Genomic DNA, 22580 nt, shown 5'->3' on the forward strand with positions numbered 1-22580 from the left:
TGTTGGAGGTGGGTCACAATGTCCTCGTCTGCGTGATAAGTGAAATGATGGAAGAAGTAACTCGTTGGGTCTTGGTATTCTTGAAGTAGTTACAGAGCTACATGCACAAAAAGGTATTCCCAAGTCCAGGTGAATTTTGTAACATTTTTGGAATTAAATAATCCAATAATAACCATAACTTATGTAAATAAAAAAAAATTATGAAGCGTCACCATGATACTGAAAATGTGCTTATTTCTCTAAGGGGTTCGGTAGTCGGCGTGAGGCTTGATTATACCAGACTCAAGCTGCAGTTTGGAGGCCTAGTTGTCCCAGGTGTGGGTATATAGGGTCGCGCTCCTTCATAATTATCACCTGTGATCTTTTTGCGATATTAAGTGTTGCCAAATACCTACCTACCTCATCCTAGTGCTCCTCCTCCTACCATCACCTGGTGGCACTTTGTTTTGGAGTGCCAAGAGTTTTTTTTTTTGTCTTTACTTATGTCCTTGATGCTTTACAATGAAAGTTATATCAGTAATATACTACCTGTCACATTTACATAAGCCTTGAGGATTACGTGAGTTAGTTTACAGCGACATGAACATATTTCCACCCAAATTCCCAGCAGTCACCTTCAAGTCATTTTCGTGTGTAAAAGATGTCATAATCCACGGCTCAAACATTGTGGCGATACATTTTAAGGTGAGCAATGTGTCTGGCTGTCGCGGCGTTTCTGCTGGGGTTTTAGTCAGGAAGTAAAGCAACTCGGTCTTAAAACAACCTCCCAAGTGACAAGGGTGAAGGAGTGAGGAGGTTTATTTTACACGCGGTGGAACCTGCTAGCTGGGAGGGAGGGAGTAGCGCCATCTGCTACTTGTCATGAACTTGACACCCATCTACGATATGTGGGAGAACCATACGTGCTGCCTCCTGACAACCATCCATGTGACGGAACCATACATGTTGCTTCCTGACAACCACCCATGTGGGAGAACCATACATGCTGCCTCTTGACAACCATCCATGTGAGGGAACCATACATGCTGCCTCTTGACAACCATCCATGTGAGGGAACCATACATGCTGCCTCCTGGCTGTCTATATCTCCTTAGGCCATTTTTTGTGGGGATCATCGTATTGCTTATAAATTGAACTCACCTGGTGTTGCGTTGTGGTGCAGACAAGCCACCACATCGCGAGTACTGGACAGGGGATGGGTGACACGTGCATGATAGCAACTAGCACCGTGCAAAATAGCTGCCGTCACTCAGACTTATTTTGGAGAATAGGAACACGTGAGTTAGATCCCCCCTTAAGTAACGTCAAGGGGGTATAAGTAGGGGTGTCTAATCTTCATGTGATCCAAGTAAAGGTACACTATTCTTAACGTAAAAGACCAAGTGGCCATTAATTGTAGTCTTTGATGTATCTCAGTGTGTAGATGTGTGGGCTGCAGCTCTGGTAGGTGATGGCCTCTCGTGGGTAATATGGCACGCAGGAATGCTTTTGATCGAGGACTGTCATTGACTTGCATTCTTCCCTGTAAGAGAATTAGATGGTAATGGTACCTGGTGGTGTGTGTGCTGGCAGAGGAGCTTGGGAGTAGCAGTGCTGGGTGGCAGGGGTGCTGGGTGGCAGGGGTGCTGGGTGGCAGGGGTGCATGGGTGGAGGGGTGCTGGGTGGCGGGGTGCTGGGTGGCAGGAGTAGGGAGGGGGTTCTGGGTAGCAGGGGGGAGGGGTGCTGGGTGGCAGGAGTAGGAGGAGGGGGTTCTGGGTAGCAGGGGTGCTGGGTGGCAGGGGGAGGAGAGGTGCATGTTGCTGGGTGAGCCGCCGTGTTGACTGTGCCAGCCAGCCAGCCATGTCTTACGCTCCTCAACACTGACTGGTAGGTTGGCACTTACAGACCAAGTTCTGGGAAAGTTGGTGTAGGAATTCGCGTTCATCGTCTTCCTCCTATATAAACAATTAACGCGGTCTCTGCCAAAAGGCGTAAGGAAGGCGTAAGGCAACGTAGATAATTATGATATATAGTTCTTAATTATCTTGCTCAATAACAGGAGTTGCGTATACGTCTGTGGAAACATGGTGAAAAACGTCTTTGTGATGGACGACTCTGAGAAGAACATGTTAATTGCTTACCCGGAACACCATAATACGATCCTAAGATGCTTGTTAATATAATCTCTTTCTGGTGAGGGTAACATTGACGTCACACTATCACCTTCACTACACCTAATTGTCGTGGCTGAATTTTGGGGTGTAGTCAAGTTATCTTTAAAGCTCCCCCCTTCCTCTTACTCGGACATTTCCTTCTATCTATTTTAGTTTGTATTTTCATAGTTAACATATTGAGAGTTGTTTGGGTAGTGATGATAAAATCTCCGTGGTCATGTGTGTAATGGTCTTCAGTAGGAGAAATAGGTGTGTAAATCCTGGCCCAAGTGTTCTCCTGCAGTGTGTTATAGATGCAGCGTGTACACTGATGGTCCGTCAAGATAATGTATGGTGGATTGGGCCATACCTTGGCTTGGGTACAGTGCTTTTTGGGGTCGCCGGGCAGGTACAGTACGGTACACTCACGCATATTACCGTAGCCATAAACCAGTGTCATGACCGCTTTGTGCCCAAGTTGTGTTACCAAGCACGTAGACTTACGGTAATGTTCAGCGTGTATTGATAAGCTGAGTCTTCCATTTGCCAACACGTATCCGGAAAAATAAAACTAGTCTGTTATATTACCATCTATTACTGTATAAAATATTCGTCTATACTTGGTGATAGCTAGTTAGTATTTACCTCACGTTCGGTTAACATATATCCCCTGCACTGTACCTGGAATATCCGTGTAGCTTGGCCAAGCATAATCTTTAAACACTACAGTAGGTAGACCCAAGAGACGTTTACTGGACGCTGCCACAACCAACACAATATGGGGTAAACATGACGCGGTACATAAGCTGGAGAAACAACACAGGCTAAGAAGTCTGGTTGCGTGCGTGCGTGCGTGCGTGCGTGCAGGACAACAGCGTGCAGGGGGTGAAGACAGGAGGTGTGGGTGAGACGTGTTCCTGCAACACGTTCACCACGCCACCCCAAGTTGTAGGCGGTGCCCTCCTCTCATCCTCCTACTTAGTAATAAACCTTCCATAGCAACCACGGTGTTCCAGCTTCGGTGTCAAATAATGATGGTGATACAGTTTCCGTAGAACGTGAAGTGAAACACTCCGGGAATCGACACCGTGGCCGGAAGTTGTGGGGGAAGTGTGACGCCACGCCAGCCACCATGAAGGAATCTACAGACCGCGGTGATACAGTAATCAGAGGGGTCTAGTGTTTGAACCCGGTGGTGGTGGTGTATGAAAGTAATCCGCTTATTGTGTGGGATAATGGCAGGAGACCCAACTGAGAACGTGACACGCACAAAGTCCTCTTGCTTACTCGTCACCACCAGCTGATCATAAACAGTGAACTTGACCAGCATTATCACTCATGATCGCCTCCCAGCAGATTCAGCAACGCTTGAAAGCATCAGGGTGCTGACTGGTGCTGAGACGGGGTAGCCTGTGTGTGTGGGGGGGTTACAGAGGACTCGGTATAAGCCCATGTGGCGGACACGCGACCCCGAAGTTCAGCTCCTCCTCCTGGATTTGCGTTTAAAAAATTTTCCCTACCAACGTCCCCCTCCCCTTCTTCACGCATCGTTTATCTCCCCTCCACACATCGTTTATTCCGCTCCACACAACGTTTATCCCCTTCCACGCAACGTTTGTCCCCCTCCACACAACGTTTATCCCCTCCACACAACGTTTATCCCCCTCCACACATCGTTTATCCCCCTCCACACATCGTTTATCCCCCTCCACACGTTTATCGTTTATCCCCCTCCACACAACGTTTATCGTTTGTCCCCCTCCACACACACGTTTACACATCCCCCTCCACACATCGTTTGTCCCCCTCCACACAACGTTTATCCCCCTCCACACAACGTTTATCCCCCTCCACGCAAATTCTGGCTTGACGGTTTGCTCCTTAACATAATGGTACCTCTTCAAAGCATCCCAGTTTATCTCACCTAATGATTAAACACCTAACACTACTCGGTGTGGAGAGGATGGGGTTAGGTTAGTGTTAGGGTGGTTAAGTGAAATGCCCCGGGGTGAAGATTCTCCAGATGCTCCCAAAAATCTCTTATTTACTTGTGCTTGTTCTCATCCATCTGTTTACTTGTTCGTATTCATAGAGAAGAAGGGAGAGGGTACAGGTATTTGGATAACACGGGAGGGAGGGTGGAGGAAGAGGGTCGAGCACGCCAGCTAGCCAGGGTACGGGGGCCTTCAGTTGACGCGCGTGCGGCACGGCAGTAAAGTTGGTGTAATTGAATAGTTCTCGTTTGTGAGGAACAGTAGTGTATGGATGGTAGTTAGGGTACGTTATATGGCAGAGCAGTGTGGGTATGTTGTACAGCCTGACAGGTAGAACAGTGTGGGTACGTTGTGTATAGCTTGACAGGTATAGCGGCGTGGGTACGTTGTATAGCTTGGCAGGTAGAGCAGTGGGTGTGTAACTCGACAAGTCGTGTGCAGGTGTATGGATTACCACTTACAGGAAGCATGTGTGTGTGTGTTTTGACTTGTATGTTGATTTGACGGGTAGAGAGGTGTGTGTCCCGACAGGTCCTGTTCCCGTTTATGGTTTGACAGGTAGTTATGTGTATGACGACAGATCGTGTACATGTGTATGGTTTGATAGATAAGAGGGGTGTGTGTGATGACAGATAGGGTACGCCTGTTGTACGGGTTCAACAGCTGGGGTAGAGGTGTTAACTTGCGTGTGTTCCTGGATGAGGCTGAGTAGGTGTCTGGTGGTGTTGTGGGGTTGTTATACGGCAAAGCTTGAGACAACTAACTAGGGGGGGGGGGCGCAAGACGGAAGAGTAGTAGTGGTGTTGGGGGGAACCGTAGGATAAGCGTGTGGTTGGGTCAGTTACCAGACGCTAAATAAGAGACGAGTACTTGTTTTGGTGTGTGATGAACCAAGACGTTTTTGGTGCAGGGCGTCTCTGGACGATAAGGGGCGTGGCACCTGGATGACGCTGGACAGGTGACGCGTGCCGGTACCTGTCCCGTGACAAACGTCAGAGCCCACGTGGACCTCAAGCTGTGAGGGCAGAACACGAGGCTAGGGTCACCACCATCCTTCACACCTGAGCTCGCTACTTACTACTACTATTGAACATCCGTGCGTGTATACAATAAACTAATTAAGATGTAAATGGTTGTTGCTACTTAATATTGTTATATATTGAAGAATGTTAGTGTTGGAGGTGTGTAGTAGCAATGTGGGATAGTATAATCAGGAGCGGCTTGAGTGGTAGGCCGCCAAGGCAGCAGAAGCTGGCACTTGGCGCCCGCCTGAGATTGGTGTTGTGCCAGGGCAGAGGGGAGGCACGGGGTTGGCGCCGGAAATAGTGGTGTAGGGAGGCAGTAGTGCCGGGCTGTGAGAGCACCAGTGGACCTGCAGCGGTGGCCACGTCAGGAGAGTGCCAGCAGCAGCTCTCACCTCGCCCACACACCGTCAAAACAAGGCCTCGGTTTGACACTCCGGTGCAAAAGCCCTACCCTCAACACGTCCGCCCACGCGACGCCTCCCGTCACACTCCTTGTCACTGTCTGGCCTCACCTGCGTCAGGCTGTGACACTTAAAGCCTACAGCAAGGTCGCGAGTGTCACAGTGTGGGATATAGTGGTGACTGCTTCACTAATACCGTGACGTGTGTAACTACTACAGTGTCGTTGACAGGGAACCTCAAGTGTCTGGAAACTGTTTGTCTGAACACCAAAGTTGTGCTTCGTTCTCTTCAAATTCACTACTGAAAACACTCAACCTAAGGATTACCTGAAATCTTCACACACTTTTCCGACATAGTCAGCAATGTACACCAACAACAACTATTACCTGAGTTCAGGTAAGTAATAAAATATCATTAATATGATAAGTGTACAGGTATTGCCTACATGATTAAGTATAATGGGATCAGTACCTCTCAATTACTTGGTACCGTACATGACTTACTCGTTTTATTATTTTGGCAAATGTAATTCGTCCGCTCGTCTCATGTCTTGAAGGTTGTTGGTTGACGCCCGGGACACCCTCAGCTGTGATTTAGTGTCAGCTTTACAGATGGAGAAGTGAAGATGGTCTAGTGCAGTGCCGGCCAGAGTACATCTACGTATACCGAAGGCTTAGAATTCAGTGTGGATCCGCGGGGCCATGAGACCCACTTTCAATGTTAGAACCTAAAACAGAAGTGTCGACACCTAATATTTAAACAAATTAATCATTTACACGAGAGAGGTGTAGGTACTAGGTAGTGGTGTCGTGGGAATCAGATCAAAGGTGGGTGAGGAGCCGTGTGTACTCGGCATCCCAGGGGGCCGCACTGGTAACATCAAAGACCTGTATAGCTGCACCAAGGTTGCCAACTCATACCCTGAGCCCTGTGTTGACAGTGCTATTTTCCCGCACTACACAGTGAGGCACCACAAGCGGCTGTACCGACTTAGTCACTGAGGCTGCTGCCCTTGTCAATACACCCGAGCTACGCACACAGTCTTGTATCTGCCGAGCTGTAATAAGCAAAGCATCAGGGAGGAAGGAAGGCAGGCTGTTGGTGCGCTCTTTCCCCCCCCCCCTTTTTTTTGCACGGATGCCTTGAGCGCCCCTCTGGAGTAATACCCAATTTGGCTGCTGAGATTTCTGTCGGATGTCGACATTTCTAACTCCTGAACAGTGGCTGATACCAAACACCACAAGCGCGTGTACGAGACAGTTGTATATTCATGACGTGGGGGTGAGCAAGTGGATTCTGTTTTCAATGTTGGGACGGCCACCGATAGTACCTTAAGTAATGTGATCACTGTACAGCCATGGTTCCCAAGAGACCCACCCGGGAGCGCACTTACCTACTGCATGGATCACATTCCTCCTCGTATACACACACACACACGTCACAACACCAGGCATAATGAGAAGATCCAGATATAGTCCACATCCCCAGTACATACAGGAACCCCTCAATATACCTGTACAGTATATAAAGTGTACAGTAAGGTTAATTAGTCCCCCGATGATTACACCCTAACGCTATAAGGGTGCTTAATCATCAGGTGAAATAAGCTGGGGTTGCGTAATCTTCAGGTGAACTTAATTATGTCCCGGTAAAGATAGGCAAGATATGTGTAATTTAACAGGCACGATGTATGTGTGGGGGAGGGGGGGGGGTGTCACTCCGCACTGTTTATTATTGTTTACATCACGTGGTATTCCGGAAACATGTGGTGTGTTAATTATTCGTTTTGTCATAACCTTCACGAACTCGAGCTGATATACGCTTAATATCGATGAATGGAAGTTGACAGCTGTAATAGTCGTATCTCTCCGGCCAATGTTGAGCTGTGTAGGTAAGAGAGATTGGGAATTTTTACATTTACTCAGATTTCCTCCGTGTTTGCGTTTTTCCTGTTGAATGTTAGGGTATTATTTGTAGTGAATCGTGAATGAACGGTAACATTCTTCATACATAAACCGAATCCCATGTATAACCCACAGGTAGATGTCAGGTGCTGTCAACATTTGGGTGTCCGAGTTTTTAACGTGATGTTGCAGATATAAATATTAGCGGGGAAAGACTGACAGAGGAGAGAGTTCTTCAGGAGGGAGCGTAATATGTTCCTCCATCTGGCTGGGGATAAAGTATACACGTTGTTGGTAGTATACAGTATACTTTGCTCGCCCAGTAAGCTGTATCGTCGTTAAAGGTGCCTAAAATGTAGTAAATTATGCGGCCCCTACAGGAAATTAATGTCATGCAGTTGAGAGTCATGTTGCATCAGGCTGTGCGTACTGTGCCACCAACTAGTCCACGCAACACTGATCTTATTGCGTCACACCAGGGTTGGACCACAATCAATACCGGCCACACTTTGTGACCTATCACGGGTTGCCCACTGTAAACCTGGCGTGTTTACCTTAGGAGGGAGGGAGAGGCGGCGCCCCCAGCCCCGCTCGCCAGCCACCCACCCACCCAGGGCCAAGAAGATCCTCAAAGGTTCGCACGTCAGCTTTTTCCTTCACAGGAGGAAATAACAAAACATACTTGATTATTTACGCGATGCTTTAGCCAAAATGTTTAAATTATACTGAGACAGCAGTTAGAAAGTCAGGACATAGATGAGTCTTGAGAACGTGTAAGGATGGCCACTGGCCCCGCCGTCATGGCCAGCAAGTCTTGGGTCAGCAGCGAGGGCCCTGTGTTTGTGCCTTCAGTTGCGGCGAACTTAACCCTAGTTATGTGATGGTTGGATGAGATGGCGCGATAGTGTGAGTGGTGGCAGCGAGGAATGTGAAGACTGGTGTCGTTGTGAGCGGTGTGGTGACTGGCGAGGGATGTACGAGTATTGTGTAGTGGGTAAGTGACGCGTGTTGCTGTTTCGTTATCATAATGATGCTGTGTCACGCCTACACTGGAAGCTCTCTCCACCCCTGTTTCTTTCTCATCCTCATCTTGCTGACTGGCGTAACCCTCACTCACCTCACTGACTTCCTGCCCACCAGCTGCCGCGCTCCTCCACCACCTGGGGCCACCATAACACACTGGAGGTTATGGCGAGTGTGGATCATTAATCCAAGCTGGAAAAGATGTAAGTATGGTGTGTAGTAGGATGTTGACAGATAAAGTGTGGTGGATAGGGTGTGTTAGTAACTTCCTTGTCTACACCAACTGTTCAGACCTTGAGGCTCTATATGGTCTCTGCAATCAGCCTCATCTTATCTCTCCTTCATTTCTGCTGCCTCGGTCACCTATCCCGAGTGTCCCCTATCCATTTCCAGCTCCCCACACGTCTCCCTAACCCCCACAGTGCCGGCGCGAGAGTCAGGTAGGCACAGACGGCATGATCGAACGACGTGAGCTGCGGCCGTGGTGATGATTGCGTGGATATGAAGGAGGGTTGTGTGGGGGGGGAGGGAGGGTTGCCTGCCATGTGGACGACTTGGTGTTATAGATCCCACAGTAGCGTGCACCAGACCACATAACACCCCTCCCCTTCCCTTCTGTGATAATCTGCTTGTTCTCCTGCATATTTTGTGGTGTCCTGGTTGTTTTGACACGTCCTGTGTTCATCTCAACTGCGGTGACCTTGCCCGCGGGACTTACCTGAGGTGCCTCTCCCAGTCATTACCTTCTTTGGTGTAGTTGTCCATTTTAGCGTGAGGGGCGGTGGTTGCGGTGGTGCCTCGACTGTTGACGTACTCGTAGTTTTATTTTTTGTGGTCGTGCCTTTGTTGATCATAGCTGTAGTGTGTGTGCGTGTGTGGTTACGTTATCTTATCACTGACTGACTTGGGTTGTTTGACCTTGCGTTTCATGGAGAGTGTGTGGGCCACCCCGCCTCAACACTACTGTACTGGCTAGTGTCGGGTTGCCTGTTTTTTGGGAACCTCTTTCTTCAGACTGCTGCCGTTTACTCAATAAGATATATGTCGCAAACAATAACTTATGATGCCTGTACATGAATTATTAAGAGGTATGAAGGGTAACCTTGGCAGGCTCTCGTCGAGCATCAATATAACGGGACTGAATTGGTCTTTATATCTGTCACTGCTGACTGGTCAACTAGTTCTTTTGAGTGAGTCAGTCAGGATTATATTTCAAAGAGCTTCTTGACGAGAGGTAAAAAATTTTCGAATGACATCATGTTATGTGCCAGTACCCTTCCCCTCGTTCACACACCCGCCACCCTGCTCTGTCCTCTCACGTCTGTACGGGGAGAGTTTTTGTGGCGAGGTTCCCGGGCCAGGTTCAAGATCTATAGAGTATTACCATACATTAAGGAAGGAGAGAGTTGTGTTATGGTTTGTGAGGAAGTAGCGGGTACTCTTACACCAGGGCGTGGGAGGAGATAAGGCACCGAGGAGTATGTCAACACTTGCAGGTGCGGAGGTCTGCTGTTTACCAGGTGGTGGGTGTCTTCCTTTAGCTGGCCCCCTCCCCTGTGTCAGCATCTGCCATTCCTCCCCCTCTCCCTCGTTCTCACAGTTTCCGGCCCCCTTTATGCCCTTCCCTCTATACTCTTTTGTCGTCGTCTGTATTCCTTACACGTTCCTTCCCTCTACATCATATCTTCCCACAATCTCCCTCCTCCTTCCCTACTGTCGTTCCCCTTCTATCATCTTTCGTTTCTATATCTTCCGTTCCTCACGTCGCTGCCCCCCAACTTACCAAAATAGTACTCTCACAACTTGCGTTATTTAGTATAAAGATGTGCACGTTACCTTGAGATAATTACATGCAAGTATGCTATGTATGTATATATGTGTGTTTATCGTTGTCAGCGGCTGTACCTGATCTGTTATTTAACACAAGGTTACTTAACCACCATCTAGATTCTAGTCTATTATATCAGGGAAAGTTAGACGGTACTGCTATACAGATGGGAGTGTATTAGAGGAGGCTCATGGCGGACGACCAGCAGGTTGAGAGTCACCCGCCCCTTGCCACTATAGTGTACTACTGTATACTTGGACCCCCGCCACCACCATCATTAAGGTAGTCATCAGCTGGGGAAACAAAAACATCCGCGCGCACACTTGTTACCCCGACGTTCTTACTCTTCCCCCGGGAGGATCTGACCTACTGTAGACCTAGACCTTCCTGGTGTTGCTGAAGAGAAATAAAGAAAGTAAAGCAGATTAATAAATAATGCAGGTAAGAGACTATAGTATGTGGCGAGTGTGTCCCTGTAATGTGTATCATATTGTGGAACTGATTTTGGTCACGTGACTTTGAATGGATTTCGTTATGAATGATACTTTGAAATTAAATTCATTTTTTCGTGTGATGCTGGTAGTTGATAGTGATGGTGGTAGTTGGTAATGGTGATGGTAGTTGGTGGTGATGGTGGTAGTTGTGGTGGTGGTAGTTGGTGGTGATGGTGGTAGTTTTATTACGTGGGAGGCCAAACACTAAACTTTTATAGAGTAACTCGTGTTGAATTTATCCCCAGGGGATAATCAATACCTTTCTGTTTGATGACTTCTCTGGAATGTTGTATTCAGTGTAACATTTGTATTATTATTTCTTGTAGGGTGGGAATGAGGGAAATTAACATAGCTACAAGTAACAGGTAGATAGATGGACACCATATCCTGTGGTGCCTCTGTGTGGAAGACGAAAATAGATTATGGTATTTAAATCGTGAGTGCCCCTTAACAACAGCTGGTGAGTGTCGTTTTTGGTGGATGGTTCTTACGTGGACAGGACGTAGGTGCGGATCGATCATGGGAGGGAGATGGTGAGCGGTGGTAGGAAGACCCGCCGTAACCTGCTGGTGAATCTGCATAATTTCCTCAGGTGAAGTTAACAGTGTCTTGGCTCACCGGTGTGTCAAAAATCAATACACCTGGTCGTGGTTTCTACACCTCTCCCTCACTCCTCACACTCTTTTCTTCTCTCCCCCCGACACCTTTCCCTCCCTGTCCACTACACCTCCCTTTCCTCCCTCCCTCTCTCAACTATACACATCACCTGTCACGTACATTATCTATAGAAGGGAGAGAGCCTTTACCTCCCCCCCCCCCATACACACACACACAAAGGGACAAAACGAATGGTATCACACACATCAAGACCACAGGCTGCTTTAGTGTGAAGTAAATGTCAAAATTACATAACATGCAATTCGTTCGTTACTGCTCACTTTTACAGATTTAACTTTTCTTCATTTTATGGAATCAAGTGTGATGGTGATATTGTGTTATGGTAGTGTTATGTGATAATGTTACATGATGATGCTATGGATAGTACTAAGTACTTGTTGGTGGGTAATATGATACTCTTGGTCCACACCATAAGTCCCGTGTCGGGCTTTAATTAATTTTTCTCCCTAGAGACATAAGGTGGTCGTCCGTGGTGGTTTTGGCGTCCGTGTGTCTGTTTGCCCTTGGTGTTTATAGCGCAGCAGGTGTGAGCTGTAGACTAGTGGTGGTAACGTGTATGAGTGTCAACATGAGGGCCTTGACCACGTTTTATCTCCCGACTGGATCTCATCTTACTGCTGTCATCCGTAGAGGCACGAAAGAAACTGAACAAGTAATTATGTTAAAGGTGTTGATATTTTGGTTGGCCTGATACAGCTCCCGGGCAGAGCTCGCCGTGTGCCAGTTGGCAGCCCTCGCTCGCCACATCCTTGAACACTGATTCACCACTCATTCAAATCTAGTCCACCTCTTCCGTGCTGTCCTGCCCACACCATCAACGTACACCGTAATGCAACCTCTCGGTTTCTTACAGTAATCCAGGGGGAAGACCTAGCCACAGTACCTTAACACTGACACTCCAGGCAGAGACAAGTTGGCTATAGTACTTCTGTCAGTGCTACTTGCTGGCAGGCTCAGGGATCTCTTTGTATTATCACTGACATTATTATGGGTAAATGGATTTTCAAATTTGAAATGTTGGTTGGGCATTGTGCCTGTCCGAAGCGTCCTTCGCCACACCAATATCATAGTTCCTCATCTTGACCACCGTCCTTCACTCTCAGGATCTGATCTGCTGATCGTACCGTCAGTCTAGTGTAGTTATTTAGGTTGTGTGCGTGTGTGGGGGGGGGGTACCCTTGGCATCATTACCCAGTTTGGCAGCTTGTGCAGGGTTTTCCGTAGCAGCTATTACTGAGGCAGTGTCCAGCAACTTAAAATCAAATACTACAGTGTGAAATCTGTGTAGAATACAAAACGCCAGGAAAATAGTTTTAGAATCACCTGAAGAATCTCCACCCTAGGGTAGCGCTGTGGTGGAGGTATCTTCAGGCGAGGTCAGGCCAAATATGTTAGGCCGCCCGGTATAATATCGACAGTTTTATGGAAGCAATTACACAGACGTAAAGCCCCCATTCAGTGCTTTTATAATCTGAGTTAGTACTGTAGGTGTTAGCACTATATTAACTCGTATTTTCTCAACATCCTAGGTGGTTCTCGTCTGTGGCGTGAGTCAGTGGCCAGTTCGCTGTTGATAGTTCGCCTTCTATCACGACACGGAACTACTTACCGAGGTTTATAATCAACAGATTTTCGAATTCTCTCCCATCTGGGCTTGGTTGTGTTTTTGTGCCCCGTCACGAATGTTGGGCAGATTTATAGTGTTGCATGTACGCGTGCTGGTTCCTACCCGACTCCTTCAACGATCACATGAAGATTAACCATCCTAACGCCATAGTAAATATAAAATTACGTGCCCCCTTTTGGACGGTACAATACCAGCCCGTTGCTATTGCTGCGGTGGTGTTTGTCTGACAAGGTTAACGCATAATAACGTTATCGCTCATCTAATGTAAATATACAATTCTTAAACAAAACTGCAGTGTAACATTACCACCATGACTTGAACGAAGTGAGTATATGGCCTCGGTGAAGCTTAAGAATCATTTGACCAATAGGAAGGCTCTGAAGATGCCACTCCCCCAGATCGTGCACGCTCATTGGCTGGTAAGTTCACCTTGACGCAGTTGACCACGTCACATTATTTAATCAATTAAATTGTATTTGGGCCTGCGTAGTATTGTTGTAAGTACAAGTTCACGGAGAAGTTGTGTTCCTTTTGGCTACATCCCAGGAGTTGTCTATGGTGGTTTAGTATTAAATGATCTCCGACCTATCTCACTTTGGTTACATTTGATGTAAGCGAGGATGGGGGACCATTGTCGTGGTGGGTGTTTACAAAGTCTACGGTTTACAGTTACTGGCTTGAGAGAGTTGCATATCTAAAACACTGGTAATATACTCCTATAATTTCTTTCGTAAAACTGTATCGTTCACACGTCTGCTGTAACTTGGACTTTCAGCTGGAATCTAACCTGCTGGTCTTGGGAAAACATCACAGCGGAAAATGGTGCTGGAAATGAGAGTGCATGTCAAAGTTTAAGGTACTCGGTAAACACAGACATCGACGGGATTAGTTAACACGCAGTTTAGTTAGGACACAAACACGGGTCCTCGCGTAAGCATCTGGACTACACATTCGGCCATCATTAAACCTCCACCTTACTCATGAATTGCATAGTTGGGTGTGTTGTGGACGGTGACACTCACTACAGGATCCTCCAGCAGTTTTAAGTTTAACAAATTTATTGACAAAGCTTGGAGTACAGTTTTGCCTATTGCAGACACACCCCATTTGATGACTGTCTTGAGTTATACAGGATAAAGTCAGCGTTGCCCGAGCACCTTCACTCCTGCACTCTGACCCATCCACTCCGAGCCTGCTCACTTAAATCCTGTATATTTATTTTACCTGAAAAAAAAAACATTCCACTAACAGTCTTTTTTCGGATACTGTTTTATATTCTCAATCATACTATAATGCTACTTTAGGTAGAATTGTATTTGCTACTTGAAGATTTTTTTTTTACACTGGTACGATAGACAGCTCAGGGCGAAGCACTGTGACTGCCTGCGGATGTGTTGTAACCTGGAAACGTCACCGCTTCGCCTTAAACAGTATACGCCAGGGCCCAGGAAGCGACCCAATCTTCTGTGACAGGTTTATAAGTAGGTGTAACATGATATATATATATATATATATATATATATATTTATATATACCCGGCCACCAGGAGACTCTGACAGTACTCGATAACTCTGAGACACCAACTACCCTCCGTATATTGAAAACGAAATGAATAAATAAATATGAATGAATTGTGGTGGCTGGTGACTCCCGGCACTAAGATGGCCTTGAGTTTGTTTCAGGTTTGTTGAGGAGTCGGGGGCCGCCGGGAGGCCGAGTTTCCAGTTGCCAATTTGTGAGGTGACTAGAACAGTGAGGGTGCTTGCTGAGGAGCCCCGACGCCGCCACTGCTAGGTCAAGACCTCACGCACCAGGTACAATGTCGTAGAAAAGTGGGTCCCATGGGCGGATTAGGTGCGGGGTGTGTGTGATGTGAGGATGGATATGTTACGCAACAACTCCCAACGTGCCCACCCAGTCCAGACAGACAGCGTATCGAGGTGGCAGCTACAGTGCCCGGCCGCCGTCACCTCCACTGTCCCGTACCACAACACCTCGCTCCCTCCCGCCACTTCGTGTACACCTCTTTGCTTGTACATTATCTTCTGTTACATTTCACCAGGTGTTTATAGCGTTACATTTCACCAGGTGTTTATAGCGCCACACACCAATAACGACACAATCATTTTGATAAAGATGTTAATTAAACATGCACTAGTGAATTGTGTAGCAAAAGTACCATTACTATTTACTTGACGTTAGCCTCGTGCTTCCCAGGAATTTGATCATCTCTTGAGTACCAAGTGTTGGAGGGAGGGGAAGCGGGTGGGTAGGAGTGGTACACCCCCCCCCTCCTCTACACATCTACTCAACATTCAGCCTTGTTCTTCCCCGGAAGTTCTTGAGTTTTGTCTTGTAGGAAATACAAAGGCGTCTTTATTTTTTAATAGCTCGTAGTGGGGATAAATCTGTTTACTGACATTGTTCACTTGGCCACGTTAGTGCGACATGTGGCACCACATCAACTGGTCACAACAAAGGTAGTGTTAACAGTGGAAGGTTCCTCCTCCTACCTGCACTGGTCATTGGCAGATCACAATGTCGCGCACTGTTACTGTCATGAATATATACAGTACACTAGTGTCCCTTGGCCAGCTTTATTTAGTACTCATTACTGTCACATTTGGTTGAAGGTCAGGACACAAGCTTGAATGCCTTCGTCCAAAATAAACATCAGTTCCTGGAGCGAAGTGCACCTGCAGTATATGTCGCTTTTCGCTCTATTATGTTGGTGCATGTCAAGTGTTACCTTTGAAAGTCTATTTTAATGTGCATACTAATCTTGCCCAACCAAATTGACCATTAGTGTTTTGTGTACTGTTGGTATGAGAAGACGAGATCTTTGTTACACTTATATTGTAGGCAAGTTTTGGGGATTGGTGTAATGTTTTTGAGAATTGTCTTGTGTGTAGGATTTAAACACCCTCATCCAGGGACTCACCCACACTACTGTGTGTTGTATAAGGAAGGAAACTGCCGCATGATACGACAAGGCATTTACTCCTTAAGGTCATCGTCCTCCTTACCTTGATATTTGGCAACCTTTAAACAGTTAATTTGTGGCGGTTCATGCGAGTTAAATGTCGACCTTGATGCCAGTAGATTGCAGGTGACATCCGAGAGTGTTTACGGAAGTGTGTATAATACAGAGACGATGGTGTTGATGACGGACGAGGCGTGGGGGGACAGTGAGGAGTCTCTCGTTTTGTTCTCACTGCACCCATCTCCGCCAAGGACACCCGGTGGTTCGGGGTGGCGAGCGCACGTCAACAGGGAGCTGAGGCCTGGCTGATGTAGGCTGCTTCTGCTGCTGCTCCACCTTTATGCTGACTCGTGGTTCTGCTTGGATGACCAGGCTAACTCGGTCACGGTAGAGAGTTTTGTGAAAACTGCTGGTGTGAGGCGGGGTGATTAAAGGATTCATTATTGTGACGTATAATGGTTAATATCAAGCAATATCTGTCATGGGAAACGGGCAGTGTTAACTAGTGCTTCGGACTTGAGGGGTTCAGCATCGTATTATTTATAAGGACTAGGCCAGCTGGTGATGCTACTTGAAGTTTCTTTAATTATACTCTTTGATGATTAGTTTTTATATTTCTCGGGTATAGTAAAAAATCATTCCAGATCATGGAATTATATACTAGATTGAACTTGTTATATAAATTACGTATGAAATTAAGACTCAAGAAAACTGCAGCGCTTGGCCCAAACTGGACACTGTTTTCACCCGGGCCATATCGATAACTCGCATACCTTCCTATGTTGAAATAGTTTAGTAACAATAATCGCAATAATTATTTTAGAGCACTACATCAGTACACCCGTCTGTGGCACAAATATGAAAACTACGATAGTTACTGGAGAACCCAGATGTATCGATTTATCTTTTGTCGCAGTAGTTGTGACTTGAGGGATACTAGAAATCCTTTGATATTCACTCGACACTACCAAACACGAGTGAGATTTTAATGACTCATTAGAATCTAATGACTCGTTAGTAATGAGTTATTAATGGTTAGAAAGACAGTTCGGGGAGTCGTTCGGACAGTTTAGATCTTCTGGTGTGTAGGCTAAAGGATCTATTGCTCGTGAGTGAAAGCTAGATCCACAAACATTTCGAACTTAGCACCAGAGAGAATTAAGTGTGCACAAGGTGTATTAGAGTTGGTAATGAGAGATGTTGGTAACAGGATAATTCTGTATCTCCACAACAGCGCACGGGAAGAGAGAGATATAATGTCGGAATAAACGACATAAGCAATAGTATGGGTCACGGTATGAGAGATACTGTAGTGATGAGGATGGTGGTGGTGAACATATCAGCTTGAAAGACGTGAGACTTATTAAAGCAAGATATGCTATTAACAGTGAAGTCTGTAACACCAGTGATAGTATGTGAGGTATACTGATACTGTGACAGTGAGCGAAGACAATGTTGCTGCCCAAGTGAGTGAGATCGATACTAACATCATCCGGGATTCTGGACCAAGAGACCAAATTGGTAAAATTCAGCTCTGCATATGTTGTTCTTTAAAGTGGAAATATTTGGGGATCACTTAAGATTAGTCCACCTCATGTCGTTAGGATGTTTAATCAAGTGAAATACGCCTGAGTGTCTAAACGTCACGTGGATCCGTTATTTTACTGTTAATTGTTATGGGTAATATTAATAAGGCGCCAGTTATATTTATATAGGAGTGAGACTGATGTGAGGAGATTTTGTGCGCTGGAGGACTCCGCGTGGAAAGCTATTTTAGGGTGGTGGGGACCCAGGCGTGCGTGTGGCAAGTCCTACATCCTGACAACGTGGTAGCGTCCCTACTCCGGCTCAGCTCTCAGGAACAAGGCTCTCCACATACCACGGAGAATGCGACACCAAGCTTAACGTTTAATTATTGCTGTCGATTAAGTATTGCGTCCACTCGTAGTGCCATTAGAACAGGGCCACCATTCGTTTTACGCGAAATTGTAGAAGCTATCTTGTCGTGTAGCCATTGGTTTCTAATATCCGTTTAGCAACTGATGTTAAGGTCCTGACTGTCCACGATCAAACTCGACATGAAGATTAGATTAGGGTGAAGGGTGTGGACCGCCTGGCTGCATCAGGGAGGGTTATTAGGTTTCAGTGGTAGTGAGGCAAGGTCATGGTAGTGGTTTACTGAAGTAACACTGACCTAGTGGCCAGGTGCGTTGACTGACAGCTGACAGACTTGATTGAGCAGGCGAAACATGAGTTAGGCCACTATAAGGTCATGGCTACTTGTTGACAGGTGCACAGTGAGTTTTTAGGATATACCTTTCCATCACTCCAGTGGCCATTTATATCCACATTGTGACATTAATAGTCGTTACCACCATTATCTTGAGCTATAAGGTGAACAATCTCTTAAGATACCGTAGTGATAATTCCCTAAGCAACAAAAAACAATGCAATCTAAACATCTTCAAGGGAAACAGTACTTTTGGGGCTGGGTACGGCTCGAGGGGCCCCCACCCATTTTGTCTCGTGGAATCCCGTGGATTTAATCCCAAAGTCCAGGGACAACAGGTGGATAAAATTAATACAGGCACAATTACAGATGTGATAAATTGCATCATTACAGTAAACACGTATGCCAAGAAAAGGGTATATTTAGTTACACTTGGATAACTTCAATAACACACCATTAGTTGGTTCAACACGATGCGCGGGCTGGTCTGTCAAAACTCCCTCTCTCTACCCCCCATTACTTCTCCCCCAAACCCTCCCGCCAGCCTCAGAGTGGCGCCTACTGGTGTTCCCCCCCCCCCCCCTTCCCCAGAGCCGAGACTCAAGGTCTGGACCGGGACGGGCATCTAACGTCAGTCACGTGGTGGGTGCGCGTTGAGGTATACCGACCGCAGCTCTCCTCGGAGGAACCCTAGTAAACAGCTCCAACAATTCCAAGTTCAGTGTTTCAATTGTTTTCGCATAATAAACAACCACCAGGAGTTGGTGTTATAAAGAAAAATTTTCACTAATATCTGTGGGCGGTGTCGGAAGCAGGGAGAGGTCGTTGTGTTTGGCGCGCTGTTCAAGTGCACCACGTGGTTGCTCCTTGTGTCAAGAGTCGCTCCCTGCTCTAGTGATGATCATCACATTTCTTATCGAGTGCTACTGGTGGATGATGTAGAGTGAGAATTAAAGTATAGGAATATTGATAATTTGAAAAGTATTAGTGAAAGTTTTCTTGGTGTCAGTGACAGCGGGTCGTTTGACAGTTGAGGCTGGTGTCATCCCGCACCACCACGAGGAACTACACCACGTGTTCTCATAGTTTAACAAACCGAAATATCGTAAATGTTGTGAAACGGTCTGCTGTTGCAATATAAAACTGTATATTTTGTGGTTAACGGCAACGAGGGTTGAACAGTAAGCAGGTCCTTGTCACACCGCACTATGCATTACTTCTCTGACAACTCCTCGCAGGACGAGGACTTGTTCATATCAAAAACAGGTAAGCAGTGGTAACACTGGATGCATATAAATTAATTATATACTGGGTGAAAAATTCTTTATCCTACCCATTTAAAATTATACCCAGGCAGGCTCTGGTTCTTGAGTTCCACGTTTTAAACCATCACCTATTTTGAAATGATGGTGGCAGATCCAGGTGGGTACAATTGGTTCGGATGAGCAGTTCTCAGTAAAATCAATAATATTTTCGTTGGTAATCTCGCCCACCGCTGCCGTTTTAAGTTGATTCCATGCACCTAACAGATCCACCTTCTATTTTCTTAGGTCTTGAGTGAAAGTAACATAACCACACTTGGAACTTTCACGGGTATAATACGGTAAGCAGTTGAGTTTCAAATGTAGTTCCCATTGATAACTTTGTGTACCATTAACATAGTTAATACCAATACCTTAGTATGTTTAACAAGTTTCAAACTACAGTATTCGAAGTCACAGTAACCAATTTATGTGATTTTCCGAGTTGTGGCGATTTTTTAATATTTATACTTTATCATTATACCTTTCGTTTGAAAAATTGTCAAGTTTCCTGAAGTAACAGGATGTTCAGTGCCATAGATTTCATTTTTGATATTAAAACAATTAGTTTGACGATGAAGCTCCTGAAGTGCTAACATGACTTACTACCTTCAGCCTATTGTTTGACCTGCTCCAGTAGGAAGGGTTCACACTTGTGAGATTTTGAGTAGTAACCCGGTTCTTGGTTTTCTTAGGCAAGTATTTTATTCACTTTTTAGATTAATTACTTATTTCCTGATTTACGCTTAACTATCCATTAATAGTCAAAGACTAAGTTTTATTACGGTTGTCACTTAGCATAATCCCGCGTTTAGGTTTTTGTGAGGAAGGTGGGGGGCTAACCCAGACAAGTGTCAAAAGACCGGTTTTAGCGTCAGTAGAGCGAGGGGAGAGGAAAGAGGAGAGGCGGTGGTTGGTGTAGCTGCCATGTGATCCACCCCCCCCCTCTCCCACCTCAATTCTTCCCTGGCGGCTCAGGGATTGGGGAGGTCTGGTCTACCCTTACTGGTCATACTGTATTGAACCTAGTGACCGCCCACTATTACAGCATACACCCCACTGTGAAATGAATGCATACTCGGAGACCTATTCCAAACTTACCTGTGTATTCTTTATACAATATTTGTTTTTAGCTCGCTTGATACTGGTTGTTAACAAGAATTAACATCAAAACTAGTCCCAGGAAATATTTATCATGGTTCTATTTCTTGCCGTGAGCTGTAACTTATTGTTAATCTAGAGGAATCCAGTACTAATCCACGATCATTGGCGGCCTTGCAAATGTGCTTAATTCCCCCATTCGATATACAATGGCCTGGTACCATACCTTATAGAAATCGAACGTGAAAACTTGAGAATTTTTGTACCAATATATATTTTTAGCAAGACGTATGATATTATATAAGCACAATAATAAAGTCTGCGGTCCCTTCATTCCCCGAGCGATGAGCAACATTGCAGATACGTATTAGAATATGATGTATAACATATGTGTATTTATAACCACTCCATTAAGTGAATATCAATGTTTACCAGATTTGAAACTGCTGACAAAAGTGAATTTAAATCGTCCTGTTGTTGGGAGCTGCGGTGGTGTAATGCATACTTTGTGTTTGGAGGGCGCAAAAGACTTCTCATCGTTTTAAACACGTTTGAATCTGTACAATAAACGTGTCCCCATTAAATTTTCACAGTGGTTTTGATTTTTCTTATACGGGTCTCGTTGCCGGTGTGTGAATGTCAACAGTCGCATGAGACCCTGGGAGAAAGTGTGACGAACTACACCAGCGGGGCCCCGAGCTTTGTTAACTTATTATATTTAGAACATACATGTCTGTCTGTAAAAATGTATATATAAATTGCTTAAACAAAATATTAAATATCTTAACTTAATATAGCAACTCAAGGTATACCTGTATATACAGTAGTGTGTATGTGTAACTGATTTATAATATATTGGATGTTATAAATGGTAAACCTCATTCGAGTGGTGCAGGTCTGTAGCTGTGTTCAATAGAGGTACCATCAATGTGCCGCGTCTGTCAAGAGCTGATAGGCTATCTGGAGGCGCCTTATCGTACAAGACTTCTTGTTTACCGCTAGATAAATACTGAACGATGCTGATTATCTTCACCCACTCCATTTATTGATTAGGATGCAGTTGGACTTTTTAACTCGATTACTTTAGATTTTACCTTGCAATCTGTTTATGCACGTCAGTTAAGAGATTTGAATAAGAATGAAATTAAAACTGCGAGTCCCCGGAGAGGGGCAGAAACTAGGAGGATTGTTTAAGTTCGGAAATGACTTGAGTGGAGGGCCATGGTTGCTAACACTCAAGGCAAGAGGAGGATTCCACGTTTACTAGCTAGGTGCTTACTTTCCACCAGTTGTTTATTGGTGGACATGAACAGCGGAATTTATGGTAACTGTACTGTGCATGAAACTGTATAAAAGAGGATCCAGTTGGAAATTTTATTCATTCAACGTTCCACATGATGTTGATGGTTGCTGGTGATACAATTATTTCTTTTAATAAATTAGCGAATAAGATTCGTATTTACTAGATAAAATCAACTTTGGATAGTGTCGTACTGTACTTGTAGATCTGGATTTTTTAACAGCTTTGATGGCTTACGCAACATTAAAATTATTACGTTTAATGTACGCTTAAGGTCTTAACTCGATCTGTTCAGAATTCCTAACCACTTACCATGGTAGGTTAAGCATCAGGATGTATGGGCAATACGCAGTGCCTACAGTACACGGTTGGCGGGACTGCGCCATTTGAGCACCTGATGACATTGTTTCAAGTCCCGTTATCTTCAATAATTACACACGATTTTTTGTGTTCTTTGACCTGCTGGGGTATACAGTAGGTTAACTGCGAGCGGTTACTGTACTGTAGCGACTAAAATGGCAGACCAAATCGCTTGCGTCCGCATTCCCAATGTGAGAC

At 45.5% G+C, this 22580-nt stretch overlaps 1 protein-coding gene across 5 annotated transcripts in view; it reads left to right on the forward strand.

Annotated features, from left to right (window-relative positions):
• LOC121878401 (homeobox protein AKR-like) overlaps positions 1-22580 on the forward strand; it is a 36682-nt gene that overhangs the window by 6600 nt on the left and 7502 nt on the right. Inside the window, exon 1 of one of the 5 annotated variants that reach the window (XM_042384617.1) lies at positions 5468-5949. The exons of 1 other annotated variant lie outside the window; for it this stretch is intronic. In XM_042384617.1, coding sequence (XP_042240551.1) covers positions 5916-5949 — 34 coding nt within the window. In that variant the 5' untranslated portion in view covers positions 5468-5915. Of the gene's footprint in view, positions 1-5467; positions 5950-8469; positions 8684-14970; positions 15170-19042; positions 19587-22580 lie in introns of those variants that run through there. 3 more of the 5 variants (XM_042384613.1, XM_042384614.1, XM_042384616.1) reach the window with 3 other exon arrangements.

Source organism: Homarus americanus, unplaced genomic scaffold, assembly GCF_018991925.1.
Source record: "Homarus americanus isolate GMGI-L3 unplaced genomic scaffold, GMGI_Hamer_2.0 scaffold41027, whole genome shotgun sequence".
NCBI classification, from domain to species: domain Eukaryota; kingdom Metazoa; phylum Arthropoda; class Malacostraca; order Decapoda; family Nephropidae; genus Homarus; species Homarus americanus.